This window comes from Myotis brandtii, unplaced genomic scaffold (genome assembly GCF_000412655.1).
Source record: "Myotis brandtii unplaced genomic scaffold, ASM41265v1 scaffold1074, whole genome shotgun sequence".
Taxonomy (NCBI): domain Eukaryota; kingdom Metazoa; phylum Chordata; class Mammalia; order Chiroptera; family Vespertilionidae; genus Myotis; species Myotis brandtii.
The window spans coordinates 757,248-772,957 of record NW_005353653.1 but is presented as its reverse complement, the minus strand read 5'-3'; the positions used below and the strand labels follow the sequence as shown (position 1 = coordinate 772,957).

Below are 15,710 nucleotides of genomic sequence, written 5' to 3'. Positions count from 1 at the left end.
TATGCATACAAGGTCCTCGGTAGATTACTCCCCCACCCAACCTCCCTCCCCCGCCTTCCCTCTGAGATTCCGCACTCTATTCCATGCCTCCATGTCTCGGGATCCACTCCATTCATCAGTTTATTTTGTTCATTATACTCCACATATGAGTGCGATCATGTGATATTTGTCTTTCTCTGACTTATTTCACTTAGCGTGATACTCTCCAGGTCCCTCCATGCTGTCTCAAACGGTAAGAGATCCTTCTTTTTTACAGATGTATAGTATTCCATGGTATAAATGTAGCACAGTTTTTTATCCACTCATCTGATGGGCCCTTGGGCTGTTTCCAGGTCTTAGCTATTGTAAACTGTGCTGCTATGAACATAGGGGTGTATACCTTCTGATTGGTGTTTCGGGTTTCCTAGGATATACTCCTAGAAGTGGGGTCACTGGGTCAAATGGCAGTTCCATATTTAATTTTTTGAGGACTTCTTAAATAAAAGTGGATACAGGGAGTTTGTAACCTGGAGGTTTCCAACACTAAGTTTCTATGGAGCGAATTATTTCTGTAGCGGAGTGTCAATCATTCGCTCATTCATTCTCTACTCACTGGGTGATCACTGTTCTCACCTGGACCCCTCCCACTGCCTTTATTCTGCGTCCATGCTCCCCAAGCTGCCTTCTAGCTGTGACTGCTTCCGGGGTAGGTGTCCCCTCAGGGCCAGGATGCTCTGGCCGCGCTCCCACGCTGTTTGAGGCCACAGCAGGCCTCACTGTTCTGTGGCACGTCAGTCTCACAAGCCTGGTGAAGGTGCATTTACCCACGAGAGACGGATTCACTGCTGTGGGGACCCTGACCAGGGCACGCTGGATGTGAAAGGCACTTTTCTGTACACACTGCGCAGGTGCACGTGTCTCATGGAACGCTGACGTCACCACCTGGCAAGCAGCCTCTCTTGTCTGAGAATAAAAGGTGCTGCTGAACAGCGTAGGGGCGGCTGTGTGCAACGGCTCTTGTGCTTCCATGGCTGTCTTGGTCGGCAGTAAAGCACATCCTATCTGCCCGTGCTGCTCGCCTTTTCTCCCAATCCCGGCGTCCCTAGCAGAGGGGCCCGGACCCAACAACTGTCATGTGTCAACAAGTCATCGGAGCCTAAAACCCTAAGGACCAGTGCACGCCCTTTGGGACCTCCTGCCTGGCCCACCTCCCCAGAGGCTCCTGGCCACGCGGCTCCTCACTCACTCACTCACTCTCCCTCCTTCTCTTGGGTGTGAAAACTGCCTTCTTAATGCCTCTCTCTTAGCAAAGGGAACCACCACTCAGAGGGACCCCTCACCACACAAGTCTAGTCACTCCACAGCCTCCCAGCCTCTCCCGTCCCTCAGCCCCCACAGAGGCACGTGCTCCTCATGGAGTCGCCACCCGAGACCGGCTGGTTAGCCAGTTAGAGTTGCCTCATCTATGAAATAAACATCCTGAAACAGACCCAGCGAACGGTGGCAGGGACGGCCTAGCATCCCTATTGCACTCAGAAGAACAGCTCCGGATGCTGGCAGCGTAGACTTTCAAATAGGCGTTTTCTTGACCCAGTTCAATTTTTATTCATTGAAAAAAGTTGATACTGAGACAAAAATTATCTTAAAATTGTGCAACAATATAGGAAAATCTTCAGCATACATCAGTGATTTGGAAACTTATCAAGGCAGTTGAAACCATAAATGCCTTTTTTCACTTTGGAGAGAAACAAGCACACAGCATTTCACTTTAAATAAGAGATTAGACCTTTATTTTGCTGCGAAGACTTTTGATTTTGCGTAAAGTTCCTAATTCATAACAAGGAAATGACGTGGCCTATCTGAGAAGACCGCCCACCGCGGCCCACACCCTCACGCCATTGCGCTGCCACAGGACAATGCCGTGCTTAGGCCATTTGGTTGTGATGAATCAATGAGCAACCCACACTAAAGCCTCTACTCCCTCAACCTTCTGAAAACTCGTCTACCGTCCTCGCACCGGCAGTCTGTCTTGCATAGAAAGTCTCCTATGAAGCTAAACCCACTGGCTGGTCACAGACACGGCCCCGAGGGCAGCACGCACCCCCAGCCCAGGGCAGATCCTGCCTCGTCTACACCGCGTGGAGGTGGCACTCGGTTTGCTCACGTGACCCGGGCTCTCTCTAAAGGACCTCCCAACCCCGGCAGAAGGAAGAAAGGCCTTTGCAGGGACTCACGGTGGCCCCAGGGGGTCGCGGTCAGCACAGAGGCCGTGATGGGCATGAAGTGGGGCTGGATCTCCCCGGGGAACGAGGGCCTTGCACACCATCACTCGCCCCAGACCCTCCCAAAATCAAGTGAAGCCCAACCTAGGGGAGCACCCCAACGGGCAGAGCACGTGGTCGTGTGTCCCACATCTGCCCCCAAGTGCCCCTCGCAACACCGTCAACATGGAAGCCCAGGAGCCCTTCCTCCCCAGGCAGATGTTTCCACGCAGCATAACATGCCCTCGGCGGCCGGGGTGGCCAGGGGTCCCTGCGCTCCTTGCGAGCCTGGAAGCAGGCCGCACAGCGTGGCTTCTCCCGGGACCCTGGAGACCGACGCTCACGTGTCTGCATGAACCCAGGTCTCAAGGCTCCGGGCACACAACACAGACGGGCAAAGCCAGCGTCCGGAGGAAACGTGCACACACTCACCTGGATGCCGAGTGCCAGTGGCGCGCTAGCGGTCCATCGCAGCTCACTCAGAGTGCACTTCTAGAAAGTTCTCAGAGGCCCTGGGAGAAGAACCCTCTTCCCTTCATGGCGAACGTTCAGGTGGCATCTCCAGCGAGGTCACAGACAGCCAGGGCTCCGACTGGTTCAGTGCACACAGGGGCCAGGCCCCACCCAAGGGCGCCCACACTTTTGCTTCCATCTCCCCATCTCCCACTCACTCCGCCTCTGGCTCTAGCGGACAGCACATGTCCCCCAACCCCGAAAGCTGTGCAGAGGGAAGGAAGAGTGCACCCCTCAAACGTTCGTAAGAATAGACACTTGGCACGTAGCGCCCTGTCGAGCTCTTCTTCGGGACTTAGCTCCGCGTCTGCACGAACAGCCCACCCTAAGGCTGCTTTCTCAGACAGCACGCGGCCTCTCTCCCCTCCCGCCATGGAGGGAAAGGCGAGGCGGCCAGTCTCGGGGGGCGCGCTCCCGGGAGGCGCTGGTCAGCAGACTGGGTCCTCAGAGCTCCCCCAGGCGCCCTGGAGCTGGAGAAGAGGCGGCCTGTGGAGCAACTGAAAATAAAGGCGCAGCACCCCTCACAGCAGCAGCCGCGGCTACCAGCCCAGCTGACCTGTGCGCGTCCCCAGCCCGCTCCCCTTGCCGCTACTCAAGGAGATTGGGGGCCGGGGGGCTGGGGCTTGCAGTTTTGCAGAACTTCAAGGTAAGTCACGGAAAAGAAAGAAAGGCCAATCTTCAAACAATAACAGAGGAAAGGGACAGAAAGAAGAGAAAACAGGCGGAGGAGGCTCCTCCTCACCACTTGTTAGAGCAGACGAGCCTTTCCCACGGACAGAGTGAACGTCGACAACTGAAACATTCCTCATCCAAAATACAAGTACAGAGCGGGGCAGAGGCAGGCTTACAGCTGTACGGGAACAGCCGATTCTTCCATTACTGCTTATTAATTACTGTACTGTTTCCCAGATGAACAACTGTAAACCTACTTTTGCCCCACCCTGTGTATTTTTAAACTACAATTTCATTTGCTCTTTGTTTCCCAAACAATCCCTACATAGAAGGAATCTATGTTATAATCCGAGGATGGTTGTTTTGGTAAAAGAAAGCAACACGTGGGGGAAGGCGGTGCGTTGCATCTGAGAGGAGAGGTGTTTATGCAGCTGGGGTACCAGGGCCCCTGGGCGGCCGGCTCCCGCCCCTGGGGAGGGTGGTCTGTGTGGGCTCCCGCAGCAGGAGTCCCCACAACATTCCAGCTGGTGGTGGGCCCGTCCGCAATGGGTCCACACACCTGCTGAGTTGCCACAATTTGGATACCGGGGTGGCATCTAAAGGAAGAACACAATCCCGGGCATTTCACCGAGAGCAGCGCTGCTGCGTGATGGGACTGGACGGCCTCCAATCACAGGCGCCCAGATCTCCGTAACCCCTTGAACCAGCAGAGACACAGGGGAGGGGGAAGAAAAGGAAGGAGAGAAGGCACTGGCCAGTTCAAATGACTGCATAGATCAGTGTAGACCCTGGAGGACAGGGAGTGGCCGTTCCGACACACACAGAACTGGACATTGGAGACGCGTCAGCGACACGTGACAACAAAACGGAAGCATGGGCACGGAGCTGCAGCTCTCCCACCCGGAGCGGCTTCTGCAGCGACGACCCAGCGTGTGTCCCACGCAGTCCCCACCGCGCTCTGGAAGCCAGGCCTGCAGGGAGTGGGCGGTGCAGCGCGATCCAGCTGGTCACACAGGAGCTGCTGCTCGTGGATGGAAGGGGCGAGGCCTCAGGCGCCCTCCGGGCCCTCCTTGTGCCGCAGGGAACAAACCGGGCTGTTCCTCCCAGCAAACAGCTTCTGCTCCTGCCCTCGCACTGTGGGCCCCTCGCCGTGGTGTCAGGGGCCTCACGCCCGCCTCATGCAGAGTCCCAGGAAGTTAACAGAAAGACATAACAGAATCTTCCCACCAAACGTTCACACACTAAACCCAAACGAAATCCAAAATAGGGAGCTTCCTTTCCACGAGGAGGGACTCCACTCGCCACTCTCCTGACCTGTTTATCAAATGCATTTATGTGTCTTAGAAAAATAAAAGATGGCGATTTACTCAACCAAAGTCATCTCACAGCCCCGCAAGCCGACATCACACCACATCAAAGCCGTCAGGCGGCCAAAGCCAACGCGTTTGACGTTCACAATTGTTACTACAAAGTTCATTCATTCCTTTCTTTCTTCTTCAGTTTGTTTGGTTTTGGCCCATATAAAAATAACATATTGCAACTCAAAGTGCATCTTTTAAAATAAACCATCAACTCTCTTTATCAAATAAAATATTTACACCATTTGGTTTCTCGCGAGGAAAGGAGCTCTCTCAGGCTATCACCATGGGGACGTCGTCGGAAAATCCAGTTATCATCGGAGTGTCTTCGTCATCCTCCCCTAAAGCAGAACAGCCAGCGTGAGTCCCAGCGCACGGCATCTGTCCAGTCTCCCGCCACCATGCCCCTCCGTCCCCTCGTGCCTGCCCCCCCCCCCCCCCACTATCACCAGCCCAGCCCCGGGCACAGCCAGCAACGCTGAAGCCCAGTCCAGCTTCGCTCTGACTCAGTCACCTCCCCATCAGCAGGTGGCCAAGCTCCTTCTAAGAACAGCTTGGACCGAACCACGTAAGCAAAGCCCATCTTTTGGGAAGGAGCGTCTGACTCCCCACTTGCAGGTCCCTGGTGTTTTACTCCCCCCTTGGGGTGACGCACACCGTTAGCACTGGGAGCTGACTGCGCGGGCTCTCCTCCCAGCCCTGGGCTTTAGGGAAGGATTGAGGCCTGAGTGTTTGGAGGACAGCTTCCCAGCCTCACGCCGTCCCGTGACCCAGGTGCGGCCCCGTGGGGCTGCCCAGCACCCTCCCTGACCCTGCCGGCAGCACTGCAGTGGCTGACTCCTCCTGCCCAACACGCAGCGCCCGCTGCATTCACGCAAGGGCGCCCAAAAACGCACAGCAGGAAAGGAACTGAGAAGCAGCAGGCAGAGCTAATACAAATGGTCGGGGGTGGGAGTACAGAAAGGTCCTGACAAACAAATCAGAATTCGTGTACAGAAAGCAACGACTACACACACTCAGCTCAGCAACCTGAGTCTGCAGGGGCCCAAGCTGAGGGAGGTCCCCACACACCCACTTCAGTACAGGAAGTGGCCACAGCTCAACTGGCACTTGGTGGGTGAGTGTAGACCAGTGATGGCGAACCTATGACACGCGTGTCAGAGGGGACACGCGAACTCATTTTTTTGGTTGATTTTTCTTTGTTAAATGGCATTTAAATATATAAAATAAATATCAAAAATATAAGTCTTTGTTTTACTATGGTTGCAAATATCAAAAAATTTCTATATGTGACACGGCCCCAGATTTAAGTTAGGGTTTTTCAAAATGCTGACACGCCGAGCTCAAAAGGTTCGCCATCACTGGTGTAGACGTTTATAAACGGGCTCGTGCTCGTCCCCTGCCACGCGCTGTTAGTACAGAGGAGTGGCCAGCGAGGCTGCACTAACATCAGAAAGGGGACAGCAAGGTGGAAGCATGACTTCTTGTCTTCTGTTAATCTCCCCCCACCCCCAGGCTATTTTCCCACTGATTTTTAGGGAAAAGTGGAAAGGAGAGGTAAAGACAGAGAGAAACATCCATGTGAGAGAAACACATCGATGGAGTGGCTCCTGCAAGACCCGACCAGGGCCCTGGCTGGGGAGGAGCCTGCAACCGAGAACTGTGCCCTTGACCGGAATCGAATCCGGGACCCTTCAGTCCGCAGGCCGATGCTCTCTCCACTGAGCCAAACCGGCCAGGGCAAAAGCAGGACTGTTCATCTTGACTGGGTGTGGGGCCTCCGACCTCTGGTCTGAAGGATAAGGGGCTGGGACTGAGAGCCTGACAGGCCGCTGCTCCCGCACCAGGCAGCGCCCAGCAGGGCTTCCCTGGAGCTGCGCTCAGCCAGCGCCACCACTTCCCCGGGGGCAATGCTCTCACAGGTTTAAGCCCAGGCAATGGGATCACTGTGAACACCGCGCCCTCTAGAGCCAGAGGATGGGCTCAGGTAGGTGCTTCCTAACCAAGGCCCCCTGGGGTCTGCCCTGCCCAGGGAGGATGGGCCATGTACCCAGGTCGTCGCCCGAGGAGAAGACGGCCGAGCCCAGCCGGGAGCTGTAGTGGCTGTTGGCGAAGGCGGTGAAGCTGCCCTGCAGCCGCCGGTGCTTGGCATACAGGACGGCAAAGCCGACCCCCAGGCTCAGCAGGACCAGGAACAGGACAGGCACCACCACGGCAGCCACGTCGGGAGCCCTGGCAGCCTGTAGCGCTGACGCATCCCCACCTGCAAGGGAAGAGGCAGCCGTCAGCCTCCCAGGGGAGGGCAGGAGCCGGAGTCAGAGCAGGCAGCCCTCACCGCCCCCCACGCAGAACACGGGGAGCCTGCCACACCTGCTCAGACCGCCTGCCGCTGGCCAGGCTCCCGCACACGGTGCAACGTGGCTCCCGGCTCCCTGCCTGAGCCGACAGACCACAGCCCTTTGCCTGCAAACACGGTAACTACACAAGACTGCTAACCACACCTTGCGGGTTATTCGGGTCATCTCTCCAAAGGGAGACCTTTGCTGGGCACCGACACTGGTTTCCTTAGCAACTGCTCAAGCCCATGGGCGTGCCTCGCAGAGGAGGACGGGGTCAGACCGTGTGTGGGAGCCATGTGCTCAGTGCTAGTGAATGGGACTGGGATGACTCCCCCACCTCGCACCAGATCCCCCATCTGCACTCCCCGAAGCTCGTGAATCGACAGTCGGCACTGCTTTCCTGCAACCCGGACTCATCGGCGCAGGGAGCTTTACAGGGTTTTACTTCAACTGAGAGGGTGAGAACCTTTCTATAAACATTTGACATTGTTTAAAGCTCTGCAAAGCCATGTACGGTCTCTAACCTGACCACGTGCCTCTTCCCATCGTCTTAAACACACACCAGCTTCACGCCGGCGTCACAGGCTCTGGGGCAGCGATCTCCGGCCGGTGCGCCCTGAGAATGTTCACAACATGCACCCCCTGGCCATGCCGTTGGGGCGCCGACCCTGCTCCCTCAGATCACCAAATAAAAACATGGCAACAGCCAACACAACAACCGCCATCCGGTGTGAACAAATAAAAATTATACTTTTTGGGGGTTTTTGGTCCGATGGGCAAAACTACACCACTTTCTGGTGCTACAGAACTGCAGTCCTTGGCCAGCGGGTGCCAGGAGAGGCAGAGCGGAAGTGCTGCTGTAGAGCAAAGCTGTCCCCTGTGGGGTTAGGGCTGGGCCCCCTGAGGGGCAGACTTTTCATCTCAGAAACCCCAGGCAGGATGTGGGGCCTGGGAGCCTGTTCTCTAAGGAAGCACAGTGGACGCTCTGGGTCCCCACGGAGCCGGGGAGCCTGCTCGGCTGGGGCTGCCCCCTGGAGCAGGGGAGGGCCTTGGCCGGGCCTGGCCTCAGGCAGAAACTGGCAGCTGCCCAGGGATTCCCCCCAACAGGGTCTCTTGGAGACAGGCCTGGGAGCAGGGTCTCGCCAAATATAACAATTCAGTATTTGTGTCTTTAATTTCTTTCATTATTGACTTAGCAAAAACAAAAAGGAGCGTCTATCATGTGTGGCAACCTAACCCCAACTGTGAGGTGGCTATTAGGGGGTGGTTCACGGCTGGGGCAGTCCAGAGGGGGCAGCAGGTGGAAGAGGCAGGAGTAAGGGGGCTCCTGCCTCCAGCACAGCCAAGGCCCAGAGAGCAGCACAGGGCAGGATGCAGACTGGGGGGGCGAACCAGGGTTTCCGAGGCAGCGGGCAGGGGTCCTCACAGCAGTGTCCCCAAGTCTGCGTAGAAGTTGCTGATTGGTTCCCCTTAAACGGAGGAAATGCCAGGCTCCAAAGTGCTGTTATTAACCCACTGTTTACCAATAGAGCCTCCTTTTAAAGCAACCCTGGGCGACACTCAGCATGTGGTCGCTTACACCTGCAGCTCCCACACCTCGCCTGCTCAGGGTGCGTACAAATAAGCCAGTGCCGGGTTAAGTGGGTAGTGTAGTGATTTTCTTTTGAACTGAAAGGATGAGTATTTTAGAAAAGCATCTTTCCAGCAGCCACGCTACGTGCTTAGTGCGTTTCCCCGGGACCGAGGCGGGAACTGGAAGCAGCAGACTGACCTGACCCCAAGTCGTCGAAGAGCAGCACAGCCGGCTCCCCACAGAGCTGGCTGCCCAGGAGGCAGCTGGCTCGCACGGTGAACGTGTAATTGTGACCCAGCTTCAGGTTGGAGACTTTGAAGAAATTGTCCGTCGTGTTCCCGAGGTAAGCCGTGGTGTTCATGGCGTTATCGAACGCGTGTATCTCGTAGCCCTGGGAACAGAGACAGCGGGTCAGGAGGCTGAGGAAGGCTGCCCGCTCCATGCCGCTTCCCCTGCCCGACCTCCCCCGCGCGCTCACAGGTGTCAGAGCACCTTGGGTATCCCACGAGAGCTTTCTGCGTCACCTCTGGGATCCTGGATCCAGAAAACAGGCACTTCCCATCCCAAGCGTCTCAAATACCCCGCAGTGCAGCCCGAACCACAGCCACGCTCGACACCCCACCCCGGCCACACCAAGGCTCTGGCAGCAGCCCACTCGTCTCAGGCAATGTTAGTGCCACCGAGAACCTGGACAATTCAGTACGAGCGGCTGGAATGGGTTCTGCTAATCCTATATAACTAATATGCTAAGTGTCTGGTCATCTGTTCAACCAATCAAAGCGTAATATGCTAATGATATGCTAAGGCCACTCAACTGCTCACTATGACATGCACTGACCACCAGGGGGCAGATGCTCCCCGACTGGTAGGCTAGCTTGCTGCTGGGGTCCGGCTGATCGAGCCAGACAGTCCTGATCGAGACGGGCTAGACATGCCCTGGAGCCCTTCCACGGTCCCTCCCCGCCCTAATCGTACACCAGTGGGACCCCTCGGCCTGGCCTGCGCCCTCTCACAACCCAGGACCCCGCAGTGGATGTCGGAGAGCCGGTTTCAGCCAATGCCACAGGGATCCCTCCTCAGCCCAGGGCTCCTTGTTTTCCGGCTTTTCCAAGCTGGTGGCAGCCCCCTTGGCCCGGCCTTGCCGTAAAGAGGGCTCTGCAGGCTCTACAGGGCGGATGAAATAAGCACGTTTGCGACTGGCACGGGCTGACTCCTGTGCTGGAAACATCCCAACTGGGACAGTCCTGACCCACATGCCGTGGGCTCCGGACAGACCTGAGGACTCCTGCTGCTTTCCCATAGTCCAGTGTCTAACCCCCACCCCCAACCCAAAACAGACCCACCTGTGGGCCCCACTGCATCCTCAAAGTCTCCTGGTCCCTGACCTGTCTACTCTGGGAACTCCACGTCAGGGGAGGGAGGACGTGCAGGGCTCGGCCAGAGCCACCGGGCTGGGTGGCTGAGCTGCAGCCCCAACCGAGAAGCTGGGCTCCTGCCACCAGGAAGGGCTGATGACAGCCATTGCCAAGCCAAGCCCCAAACGCCAGTCCTCTCCGTGCCCTGGCGCTCCTCACGCTCTAATGCCAAGTCCACCAAGGCATGCAGAAAAGAAGCTAAATGACAGCATCCACCACCTATAACCTATTCTGCATCCTCATCTGTGGGTGCGCAGGTGTCTCCTCCTTCATAAACAAAACTGCCCTGCGGCCTTGCATGCGAACTCTTCACATTGTTTCCTTAGAGCCGGGGTGGGGACTGTCCCGCCCGTATAAGGCCAGCAAAATCACTTGGTCTGGCCCTGCCAAGGCAGAGGGGTGAGGTAATTAAATGTTTGACCAAATATAGCCAGCGTGGCTCAGTGGTTGAGCATCGACCTGTGGCCTCTAGAGGACATGTGAATGCTGACAGCCCCAGGCACGACTCGCTGGCGCTCTGTTTGCCTGGAGTGCTGTTCCCGGGACGGCCAGGGAAGTCTAGCCACGGAACCTAAGATGCTGTCTCTCTACACAGCGTGGGCAAGTCCTTGAGACATGAATTAGTGCTCACCGTAGCCATCCATACATGTGGTCTCATGTCCCTTGCATAAGAGTGTCTTAACCTTGGCACTATTGACATTTTAGATCAGATAATCATCCGCAGTTAGAGACTGCCCTGTGCGCTGTGGAATGCTGAGCAGCAGCCCGGCCTCCACCCACTAGATGCCAGGAGCACCGTCTTCAGTAGTGATGATCAAAAATGTCTCCCGACAGCCCTGGCCCATTTGACTCAGTGGATAGAGTGTTGACCTGTTGACCGAAGGGTCCTAGGTTCGATTCTGGTCAAGGGCACGTACCTTGGTTGCAGGCTCCTCCCCAGCCTGGGCCCTAGTCGGGGCTTGTGCAGGAGGCAACCAATTGATGTGTTTCTCTCACATCAGTGCTTCTGTCTTTCCCTCTCTCTTCCACTCTCTCTAAAAAAGTCAATGGAGCCTGACCAGCGTGGCTCAGTGGTTAAGCATCGACTATGAACCAGGAGGTCAAGGTTTGATTCCTGGTCAGGGCACATGCCCGGGTTGCAGGCTTAATCCCCCCCCCCCCCCCCCCCCGCCCCCGGAGAGGAAAAGGAAAGAACTGCTGGGTCACAGGGTGAACACAATGTTTTGATGCCTGTTACCACAGTGCCTTACAGAGGCTGAACCGACTCACATTCCCGGTGCTAACCTCCCCCGTCACCCGATGGGGAGCGCCTCCCTCCGAGCTCCGCCAGTTTAGTGGAAAGAGCAGCCTTTGTTGCTTAGGTCACTAGTGACGTTGAACCTTTTTTCATGTGCTTAACCTGCTGCTGGAACTTTTCACTTCACTTCTGGTACCTTTTTCAAAATTAGTGTTTCTGTTGGAACTGCTTTGAGAGCGTTCTTTATATTTACGTGTACTAGTCATTTACATCATGATGGTGGGAGCTGTGAGGACATCCCAACTGTAATTTAGCTTTGCTTCTGCCATGACACTGTGCCTATCTAGAACCTGGGACTCGGCGCACACTAGCCGCCAGGCCGCCCAGGCGTTCCGTCCGCGAAGCTCCGGCTCGGCCGGCGATGGCCTGCCCACCTTGGGCGCCAGCACTGCTCAGTGCTCTCTCCTGCTCTCACTGCTGGAGCAGAGCACCTGGTCTCCGATGAGGCAAACCGAGTGTTTCCTGATGCTGACAGACTACCTACAGGTGCCTCTGCTCCCTGAACTTCACAGGAGGAAGCTGCTGAGACGCCAGGTGGGCAGCAGCCTGGACCCAGCGCTGGGCGCAGCCCCGTCGCTGACTGTGGGGAGGGGCCCAGCGCCAGGAGGCCCAGCGGGGCAGCAGGCCTGGGAAGGACCGGCCCAGCGCCAAGATGCTCATCCTCAAAGGGCAGTGTTAGCACTTCACTAGGTAGCAAGCCACAGCAGCGGTCCCCAGCCCCGTCCACGCCCTGCCTCGTGCTTCCCTCGCGCCATTACACGCTGGGAACAGCTCGCCCAGCACAGCCTCCCAGCCAACTGTCCGTCACTGAGGAGGGAGGAACTCACCCTGCTCTCCTGAAAATACTTTTCCTTCAAAGCTAGACTTTTCCAAAACAGGAGGACGTGGTCATTCTCTGTGATGATTTTTAAGGCATCAGGTGCTGACAATGAAACTGAAAATTAACGATGAAATAGGATGCAGTTAGTGACCATACATTTGAATTGCCATTTTCTTATGTCAAATGGAGATTGAATAATGCTCACCTTGAAGGACCGGATTAATTTAAGGAGAAAATAAAACATGTGTGCTGCTTAGTACATAGCCTAGCACATGGCAGACACTCTCGAGCTGGCGTCTCTCTTAGCCAAGAAACGTGAACAGTATCGAATATAGTAGCCCTCACATCCGAGGAGCCAGAACCAAGCAGGCAGGCTGGAGGGAGGAGTGGGATGGGCTGACCTGGACTCCTGCTGCCGACCCTCCTGCTCTCCTGGTCGACCCTCCTGCTCTCCCGGTCATGAGCGAGATGGGGAGCCGAGCCCAGCGAGGGTGAGGGCGCTCCCTCCGCCCAGACAGCACAGCCAGGCCCCTCCTCTGCAGCCTTCATGGCCAGGGACCCAGCTCTGCCCGCTTTCTGAACTTGACCTGACTACAGAGTAGCCCCGCTGGCAGGATGGGATGCCCCCTTCCTTAGCTGCCCGCGCTGGCCCCTCCATTTCTACGTCATGTTGCCTCCGGGACCAGGTGGCTTCATCCAGGCCCCCACCGGCGGTGCTTGGCTTTAGTGGCAAATGCGCAATTTTATTTCCTAATTATTTCGGGCATTTCCCCTCTACTTCCCTAGAAGTGTCAACACCAGCAGCACAGATTCAGAGAGAGAGAGAGAGAGAGAGAGGATGAATGAATATGGAATGGACGGCCGCTCCCCAGCTCACAGCACCCTGCTGGTGAGGCCTCGTACTGCTGGCCCGCGTGGACCCTGTGGGCAGTGTCTGTCAGCCCCTCAGAAGGGCCAGCAGCACGTGACCCGGACAGGAGGCCTCTGCCTGCTCACCTGTGGTGACTTTTATGCTGGCATCTTTGCTCATGTTCCCCAGTTGGACAACGACATGGTATTTCCCTCCGGGCTCCAACTTGTTCAGGGTGTATTCCACAGTGCTGTTCCGGGACTTCACTTTGTAGCTCCTGTCACTCTTTCTTATTAGATCTTTGACTGCAATTGCATACAACTGAGACAAGGAAAGGTAAGTAGAAATGCGGCATTTCCCCCCCCCCTGGGGGACACACTGTCTCAGGGGCAGTGACCCTCAGCAACATTGTGAGCCCCAAAGTCTGACTCTGCTCTTTAGGAAGCTGTTGGTGGCTAGATCCAATCTCACAACAAGTATTCAATCCCAGAATTGTGCACAGAATTACACTTCAATCCCCAAAGCAATTCTAGCCTAGCCGGTTTGGCTCAGGGGATAGAGCATTGGTCTGCGGACTGAAAGGTCCCAGATTCGATTCAGGTCAAGGGCACATGCCTGAGTTGTGGGCTTGATCCCCAGAAGGGGGGTGAAGGAGGCAGCCAATCAGTGATTCTCATCATTGATGATTCTGTCTCTCTCTGAAATCAATAAAAAATATATATATTTCCAAAAAGCAATTTGAGGGAAAGCCGTATGTATTGTGGCAGCAGCAGGTAGAGGGCAGGCAAGGAGAGCCCAGGCGAGTGCTGAACTTGCGCGTCCCCACCTCCGGCATCGCCCGGGATGCTCACGGGAGACACTGAGGGAAAGCGGTGAAGGCGGAAGCTTTCCTCTCTCTCAGGCTGCTTCTCACAGACGGGGACAGGGCACAGTAAAGGGACGGGCAGTGAGTGCAGTAGACTCACTCCTCAGGAAGAAGTCCACAGACAAGAAGAGTCTTAGCAACCACACATTAAATGCCCCTGGACTGGGGTGGGCAGGGCAGAGGGCATGGAGGTGAAGGCAGCCAAGCAGGAGGAAACAGGAGTTTTTCCAGATTCGATGCTTCTCCGTTTAGATCAGAACCAGCAAACTTTTATGTGAGGGTTCAGTTAGTAACAGTTGGGCTGTGAAGGCAGAGGGCCAGTACCACAGGACTCAGCTCCGCAATGCGTAGCACAAAAGCAGCCGAGATAACATGCAGACGATGGAACACCTTGGTTCTAATCACACCATTTTCAAAAGCAGGTGACAGCCTGGACTGGCCCACAGGCCTTTGCCTGCCAGTCCACGCTGGAAGGCCAGGGAAGGAGTTGTGAGAAGGCAGAGAAGCGGGGGTAAGCCAGGATCCAGCTGGCAATGGGGGGGGGGGGGGGACAACTAAGAAGAGGCACCTATAACAACCCCCATCCTTGGTGGGACAGAAAGGAGGCCCCAGCTGAGCCCCCATCCCCAGGTCTACGGTGCCAGCCCAGGACACCATCCTCACCCTCACACCTGCCCCCACACCACACTTAGAATACCCAGGGTTCCAGGGCCACTGCGCACTCACCAAGTCCTGGTCAGGGGAGTCATACGGGGACTCCCACTTTATCACAGCGGAGGTCTTGCCCATGCGCACTGTGTGCAGGTGGCGGGGTGGGAGCCTGCTGTCCGGGATCATCCGCACCACCACGGAGTCCGAGGACGGCCCCTGGTAAGGCACCACCACACGGACCTGCAACAAACACCCGTGCTCTCAGCCGTCGTCATCAACTCATTTCCCAACAAAACAGTGAACCGCGTGCACAACCAAATGCAATCTTACAGAAAGATACACATGTGAACCAATTTCCCACGTGCCCTGAATGTCTACTTTATTTTCTCAGAGGTACCACTGGTAACAGCTTGTGTACTTCCTTCCAGAAATGTCTTATGTATATACTAGAGGCCCGGTGCACAAAAATTTGTGCACTCGGGGGGGGTCCCCTCAGCCCTGCCTGTGCCCTCTCGCAGTCTGGGACCCCTCAGGGGATGTCCACCTGCTGGCTTAGGCCCACTCCCCAGGGGGATCGGGCCTAAGCTGGCCGTCAGGCATCTCTCTGGCAGCCTGGGAGCCCTCGGGGGATGTCCACTTGCCAGCGGGGAGCAGACCTAAGCTGCAGTCGGACATCCTTAGTGCTGCTGAGGAGGTGGGAGAGGCTCCCACCACCACCGTTGTACTGGCAGCCGTCAGCCTGGCTTGTGGCTGAGCAGAGCGCCCCCTGTGGGAGCGCACTGACCACCAGGGGACAGCTCCTGCATTGAGCATCTGCCCCCTGGTGGTCAGTGTGTGTCATAGTGACCAGTCATTTCCAGTCGTTCTGCTGTTAGGATCAATTTGCATATTATCCTTTTATTATATAGGAGTGCCTGGCCAGCCTGGGTGAGGGGCTGAGGGCCGTTTTCAGACTGTCCACACCCCCTTCAGGGTGGGGGGGTCCTACTGGTGCGCCTGGCCAGTCTGGGTGAGTGGCTGATGGCAGTTTGCAGGCTGGCCAAGCTCCCCAGTGGGGACCCTCACCCCATGAGGGTGTGGCCAGCCTGGGTGAGGGACTGATGGCTGTTTGCAGGCT

At 56.3% G+C, this 15,710-nt stretch overlaps 1 protein-coding gene across 1 annotated transcript in view; it reads right to left on the bottom strand.

The window, feature by feature from the left end:
* Nucleotides 1-1,740: 1,740 nt before the first annotated feature.
* Nucleotides 1,741-15,710, bottom strand: part of SORL1 (sortilin-related receptor, L(DLR class) A repeats containing) — a 136,287-nt gene continuing 122,317 nt past the window's right edge. Inside the window, exons 44-49 of the mRNA XM_014541910.1 lie at nucleotides 14,669-14,833; nucleotides 13,224-13,398; nucleotides 12,235-12,341; nucleotides 8,894-9,086; nucleotides 6,834-7,046; nucleotides 1,741-5,124 (exon numbers count right to left, since the gene is read on the bottom strand). Coding sequence (XP_014397396.1) covers nucleotides 5,057-5,124; nucleotides 6,834-7,046; nucleotides 8,894-9,086; nucleotides 12,235-12,341; nucleotides 13,224-13,398; nucleotides 14,669-14,833 — 921 coding nt within the window. The 3' untranslated portion in view covers nucleotides 1,741-5,056. The remainder of the gene's footprint in view (nucleotides 5,125-6,833; nucleotides 7,047-8,893; nucleotides 9,087-12,234; nucleotides 12,342-13,223; nucleotides 13,399-14,668; nucleotides 14,834-15,710) is intronic.